This window comes from Penaeus vannamei, chromosome 5, assembly GCF_042767895.1.
Source record: "Penaeus vannamei isolate JL-2024 chromosome 5, ASM4276789v1, whole genome shotgun sequence".
Lineage (NCBI taxonomy): Eukaryota > Metazoa > Arthropoda > Malacostraca > Decapoda > Penaeidae > Penaeus > Penaeus vannamei.
The window spans coordinates 43,441,756-43,449,190 of NC_091553.1; the positions used below are offsets into that span (position 1 = coordinate 43,441,756).

General features: G+C 33.0%; 1 protein-coding gene across 2 annotated transcripts in view; it reads right to left on the reverse strand.

Annotated features, from left to right (window-relative positions):
- Positions 1-2,073: 2,073 nt before the first annotated feature.
- The window catches only part of LOC113800294 (NK-tumor recognition protein), a 14,750-nt gene continuing 9,388 nt past the window's right edge, over positions 2,074-7,435 (reverse strand). For both annotated transcript variants that reach the window (XM_027351042.2, XM_070122134.1), the window contains exons 5-9: positions 7,371-7,435; positions 4,829-7,056; positions 3,214-3,398; positions 2,845-2,991; positions 2,074-2,563 (exon numbers count right to left, since the gene is read on the reverse strand). The exon at positions 7,371-7,435 is cut by the window's right edge and continues 278 nt beyond it. In XM_027351042.2, coding sequence (XP_027206843.2) covers positions 2,429-2,563; positions 2,845-2,991; positions 3,214-3,398; positions 4,829-7,056; positions 7,371-7,435 — 2,760 coding nt within the window. In that variant the 3' untranslated portion in view covers positions 2,074-2,428. The remainder of the gene's footprint in view (positions 2,564-2,844; positions 2,992-3,213; positions 3,399-4,828; positions 7,057-7,370) is intronic.

The window sequence follows — 7,435 nt, forward strand, 5'->3', positions numbered from 1 at the left end:
TTAAGGCTGAAAAATGTTGTTTATGGTTTGCCATAACCCACTGGGGCTGCTTTCCCCAATGCCTTAGTCTACGTTGCCTTAACTTGTACCAATATGGTAGGTCCCTTGCTCTGTGTATGGGTAGCAGGAAAGCTACAGTGCCGTAATGTGTTTGAGTATCTGGCCCCAGGATAGTATGGCATTGAGAGGAGAAAGAGGGGTTAGAGTAGAGAGGATGAGTAAATGGGCTAAGGTAGGGATTAAGAAGGGTGATTATATCAAGGTTTTCAAAGAAAAAAGTGTAGGATTCTACAAGGATGTCCATAAAGTAACCTATGGATTAGCAAAAGGAGAAAGGGGTTTTAAGGGATATTAGATTACAGTTTCAGAAGAAATGACAGGAGGGAGAGAATCCAGGGAAAGAGGTTGTTGTGACAGAGTCACATGTGTATTGAGGGGTAAGTGGAAGGAATAATGGGGAAAGAAGGGGGAATGATGCAGATGAAATAGGGGGGAATGAAATATGTTGGGAGGAAGGGGTGTAGAGGGAACATGAGTGGGAGGAGAATGGATGTCAGTAGTTACCTTGAGTGTAGAAGGAATGATAGGAGATGAGGTACACTATAGGTAGAGCAAGGAGGGAGAGCAGTAGGTGTCAAGATTGAAGTCGAAACATATGTTAGCAAAGAAATAGATTCAGGGGAGGATTTAGAAATATCTTAGAAGGAAGGGGGAGGGGCAGAGCCAAGGGCAGCACTGGAGTAGGGAGTAAGAGAAAAACCTCATTGATGTGCTTCCTGTCTGGCCACGTATAAAGTGAGCCCAAGGTTGAATATGTGAAATGCCACCTCAGATTCAAACTTGTGCATGACTGTACAGAGCACTTTAATCAATTATGACCAGGTTGGGCACATGGAGGGCATCAGGTTGGAATGGCAGTGTTTGGTAGGATGGCCTAGACACCAACAATTCTGACATTGATTGGGCGGGGAGGTTGATAGGGTTAGACAGGGAGGGGCTCTCTGTCAATATAAAAATCATGCAGGTCATGTCTGTGGAAAATAATCTTGGCAATTTTGGTAGAGGACTTACAGCAGCTCCTAAGTGTAGCATTGTACTGATACAATCCATAAGGCAAGAAAAAAAAGTCTTCTCCACAGTTTGACCAACTGTAGACATGGCAGTTTGTCAAGGAAGTGAAGACTGTTCCAGTGCAAGTACTGATGGAGTGTTTAGGCTGGGCAGAAATGGGTGTGCCAGTGAAGTCAGTTAGGGTTGATAATGCTTTAGGCTTGGGATTTGGATGTAACTTTGACAAGTCAGGAACGATTGGGTCAGTTGCAGAAGGAAACTTTGCCTACTTGATTTTGGAGACATTGCTGGAAGAGGAGGGTTGTCAGAGTAAGGGGCTGTAGAGGGTATCATAATAATTTGACCCATTTAGCTGTACAATATGAGTATTTAAAAGGTTTGTAGAGGTGGGGTGCATAGGACTGGTAAAGATGTGGTGGTCAAGGAGATGAAGAGGATGTAGGAAGAGGGATGTTTCCTGGAAGTTGAGTAATGACCTGATGATTTGGACTGGATTGTGGTGACAGTAGCCACTGAGGAAGGGTTAGTACTAGCAGTTTTCAGTCGTAGTTAGAGGAGAGCCTGGGGTTGAAGAACCAGGAGAAATAGAGACAATGGGGATAGTTGATAAAGGGGCAAGCCTTATTATCTCCAATAGGGGAACGAAATATTCATTACCAGCCATGGTAAACCTCAATATGTTGGGGAGTGAGATTCCAACCCTATGGGTCCCTTTGAAGGGTACATGATAGACAACTAAACAGGAATACTGTGCCCATGGTTCTCCCAGGCTGTTTATGACTGGCACAGAGGCAGAGAAAAGATACATGTCCAAATTACTATACAAACTTTTTATTTATAATATCTACTACCCTCTCTTTTACATGTTGAGAGAAACAGGCTGGAATAGATGAAAATTGGTATGGAAAGGTACACACCAAAGAAAAGTTAAATTCAGAACATAAGTTCTGACTTCATGTATGTCAATATGTCATATGAGAGCAAGGAATAATTAAATACTCATCACTTATTCATTTTAATAAACCTGTTTTTGTGAAATGTGGGAATGAGTGCTTTTGTACAATATGCACAAAAAGCACTAGGTTTATAATACATTCAGTATACTGAAAGGGGCCACTGAAGTCATCAGTACTAGAAAATAAACAGTTGTAAATATAACCTACAAAGAATGTAAAAAAATATAAAATTTAAAATATCACCAAAACTTTATATAAAACTAAAGCAGCTGAAGTGTTTTAGGAATGAAAACTCACACTGAACACACTATCCAGTGAGATACACTTATATACAAATTATACATAAAATGTCATAGAATATAATTATCTGTAATTACATAAAACTATGTGATACATTAAACTCAACTATTTACAGTTCGGTTTAATGAAATTTCAGCCAATGTTTTTTCTGCCTCAGAACTGGTGAGCTTTTCATTTTCCATTACGATTTTGATAAAAAATGTTGGGGCAAGTACTCTCCAAAGGTACTGGTTTACCTGTAAGAAAGAAAGTGTTGTTCATACTATATACAATGTAAATATACTTGCAACATTGATATATGGATGGTTTACAATGATTAAAGAAATTTAAGAAAAAGTTATCTTCCATTCAGTAATTGGTCTTTGCTGTCAAGCAACACAGAATTATGATAAAATAATTTGAATAAATATAGATAAAATTTTATATCTATCTTAATATATATAAAGGCTACAGATCAATATCCCTTCACTCTATTTTTTCAACCTAATTAAGAAAAACAAAAAATTAAGAAAATTACCTTGTGCTTCCCACAAGCTTTTTCAACTATTTTTGAAAACTCTCTCTCCAGGCATTCAATTACATGCAATATTTGTTCTTCTGAGAAAGGCCCATATATAAGTTCATCCGACATATTTCTGAACTCTCTTCCACCTTCTCTAAAAATCTGGAAAACAAGATGATTTCAGCCATCAAAACATAAGGAAAAATGACCCTAAGATAATATAACCATCAACATACAGAAATGACACACAAGCAAACAAACACATGCATGCACAGCCCCCCCCCCCACAAAATAACAATGAAAAAGTTAATAATAATGATAATGATGACACTGACAATGATATTAATAAAAAAAATTACTCACACTTATGACTGACTAACATACCTCATGTCTCCTGCTTGGCTCCCGACCCTTCATAATTTTCTTGAGGTAGGGCAACACATTGTGCATCCGAAGTTCAAGGTCGTCAAGGGAGATGGCTGAGAGCCTGTTACGAATGGCAATAAGGGATGAAATGGATGAAGCTTCCTCAGAGGCTTTCTTGTTGCTCCCAGTTGGCAGTTCGTCATCTAGAGAAGAAATATTTTTAGTAAATATCAAACCTTAAAATGATATTGGTTAACTCACTCAGTTACTCACTCACACATACATATGCATAAAAAAGAAAAAGGAAAAAGAAAGAAAGATACATATATAAATGAATACATATATGTATAAATACATATATGTATAAATACATATATATATATACATATATATATATATATATATATATATATATATATACATATATATATATATATATATATATATATATATATATATATATATACATAAATACATATATATTAATATATATATATATATATATATATATATATATATATATATATATAAATATATATATTTCATATATATACATATACATATATATTTGAATATATATATATATATACATATATATTTGATATATATATATATATATATCAAATATATATGTATATATATATATATATATATATATATATATATATATATATATATATATATATATATATATATATATATAAATATATATATATACATATATAAATATATTAATATATATATATATATATATATATATATATATATATATATATATATATATATATATACATATATATTTGAATATATATATATATATACATATATATTTGATATATATATATATATATATATATATATATATATATATATATATATACACATACACATAAATACATATATATTAATATATATATATATATATATATATATAAATATTTATATATATATATATATATATATATATATATACATATACATATATATTTGAATATATATATATATATATATATATATATATATATATATATATATATATATATATATATATATATATATACATTTCATATATATACATATACATATATATATATATATATATATATATATATATATATATATATATATATACATTTAATAAATATACATATACATATATATATATATATATATATAATATATGTATATATATATATACAGATCTATATAATACATATATACATATCTATATGCATATCTTTATATACATATATATATATACACCTATCTTTATATACATATATATATACAGGTCTATTTACACATCTTTACATACACACACACATTTATTTATCAATATCAAACTCATCGTTACTCGTCTAATAATTTCAAGAATCAAAATCAAGGAGCAACTGAGAAATGCCACAACCCAACCTTTCTTTTCACCAAGTTATAATGAGAAAAGTAATAATAATAACAATAAGGGTAATAATACCATAAATAAAAACTTTTCTTGCACAATTTAGAAATGGAGTGAACAGATAAGATCTGTTAGGTCTAGTAAATGAATCTTTATGTAAATCAATAAAACAACTAGAGTGGATAGTTCATGTACCCAACACTAATGAGTTAAAACATAGATGAAGAAAGTTACCTTTGTTGTAAGATTCATGTGGGCTGTCTGGTGAACTAGTATCATATCTCATATTTAAGTCCTCATTGTCATCATCAGCAAAAAGCCTTTGGTTATAGCTTTTTGTCTCGTCTTGGAATAGGTGGTTGTCCTGAGCTTCGCTAGAGTCCTCACCACTTTCAGACTGACACTCTCTGTTTAAGTCTAAATCAGGCAAGGAACAACTATCGCAAGGATTTTCTGCCTCCAGTCTGAAGCTATCACCTAAAGACATTTCACAGTTTGGCAAACTGGAGAAATTATGGTCAGAACCCAAATTGCAATCACTTAATTCCATATTACTACTAATGTCGTCTGAGTTTTCCATTTTTTCTTTGGTGTGACCATAATCACTTGAGGAACTTATCTGATTATCATTCACAATACTGCCTCTCCAAGAAACTGAATCAACTTCAATTTTCCTAGTTCTAATTGGTTCAAACAGACTTTTTTTGTCTTTTTTATTACCTTTCCCCACTGAAGAATCTGTTCTTTGTCTCTTCATACTTTTCTGAGTCGACGTTTCTTGAGTCCTTCCCTCACTTTTCTTTCTACACTTTGTTTTTGAAATAACTTCACTTGTCTTTCGTTTTGCTGTTTTTGAAGTTCTACCCAATCTATTCCTTGTGTTTTTTATTTCTGAAGTTGCTCCATTTTCCTTGCTTTTCATTTTTGAAATTGAGTTTTCACTTTCTGTATCACCCTTGTTTCCATTTTCTTTTGGAGTAATCCAGCCATCTAGTTTTGACTGATTCGCAAGTTTATTCATTGATTTTTTGCACATAGGTCTACCTTTCTTTGGTTTATTTGTTACAAAATCTTTACAGGAATTTTGGGATGAGCACATGAGGTCATCATCATTTTGAAGTTCATCTAACTTCTCCATGTCTTTTCTTATCCTGTCCAACTCTGCAATTGCTTTCATGGTCTTGGCGGAGGAACACACTTTCCTTACTTTCCTGCTCGAAATTAGCACGTCCCTAACATTAAGAGTGGCATTATCTGGCTGCTGTTTTGAGTGTGCAGAGTCTGTTCCCTGAGAAGGCTGGCTTTTAGCTTCAGTGCTAGCAGATTCAGATACATTTAATTCTGAGGTAGTTTCATCGCAAGAATTGTTCTTTTCTATCAAGGCAAATTTTTCTTTGTACTGTTTAATCCTATGACTTCTTCGAAATGTGCTGGCATCATCAGCACAGCAATTTTTTGCCACAGCCTCTAGTTTTAGAGGCTTTGTTACGCATTCTTTACTTACACTACATTTGGATTCTGGAGAGTCTTTTCTCTCATTATGGTCCTCTGCTTCACTATGTGGCATTTCACTATCACCAAACAATACTTTCAATTTCATTTTTGCTTTCACTGTTTCTGGTCCTTTTAATTTCCTTGCCCTCCTGTCCCTTTGTCTATGCTCTGGTTTCACCATTTTTTGAAAATCTGCTGCACTTTTACTGGGAAAATCTTGAGTGAAGATACTGTCTGGTGAAAATAAATCTGTAGAGTCAAACTTGTCCACGTAATTAGGAGAGGTTTCTTTTCTTTTTTCTGTATCCACATCTCTTTTTATGTGAAGATCGTCATGCTTGCTTTTACTTCGATTTGTAGTTACCTGCAAAAGATATGACAGTGTGTGATTCTTTGATCGTCGTTTAAGGACTGGGCTGCAAGACTTGTTAGGTGAAGATTGTATACTGTTTCCAGCAGGAGAATGAAGACTATGATGTTCCATTTCATCACCAGTACGTGAACTATCTTTTGTAAGAGTTGATTTAGTATGATCATCATTTACATTCTCACAGGGTGACTTGGCTTTGTCTACTGACACTTTAATCTGTACAGACACAGATGACTTTAGTTTTGAGACTTGTGAATTATCCCGAGTATTATGCAAAAGGTTGCTACCTGAATACGCAGCACTGTTATCTGTGTGTAAGGAATGCTCAAATTCCTTGCTTATTTTCAAGCTATTATCAGAATTTTCCTCTACAGCAGGGACAAATGTGCACTGGGAAAATTCTTCAGTAAATATATAGTCAAGGTTTGCTGTGTCAAGCCCTTGTGGAGATGTGTCATATGAAAAACTGTTATCTGTATCAAAAATGGATTTGGAGACTTGCCTCTTGTTTGGAAATTCATTTTCTGAACTGGCATGAGTGCTGGTAGATGAGTCTCTAATTTTCCTCTTGCCATGTTTCATTCTTGATTTATTTGCCCTGGGATGATACAAGACAGTAAGAGAAATAGTGATAATAAAGCACTGAAAACTGCTAATATGAAATCCATTGAATTTTACCAGGAAAACAAATTCACGCAACTACAGATTTTTTTGGTAGTAGTGTCAAATACTGAAAAAAAATAAACTAAGAATAAAAAAGTGGAAGGTTAATTAATTAACCTTGACCAACCTATAAAAATTATTTAAAAATAATATATAGAGTAACCACAAAAAATAAACATTTACTACAAAATTTACTAAACACCTAGATACTAACAACATGCTGTGAAGCTTTTATGTATCCAAACTCACATATTTTTTAGCACTGACTGCTTGTCTTTCAGAGTGTCTTCTGATGTGCTTTTAGACTGCATGGA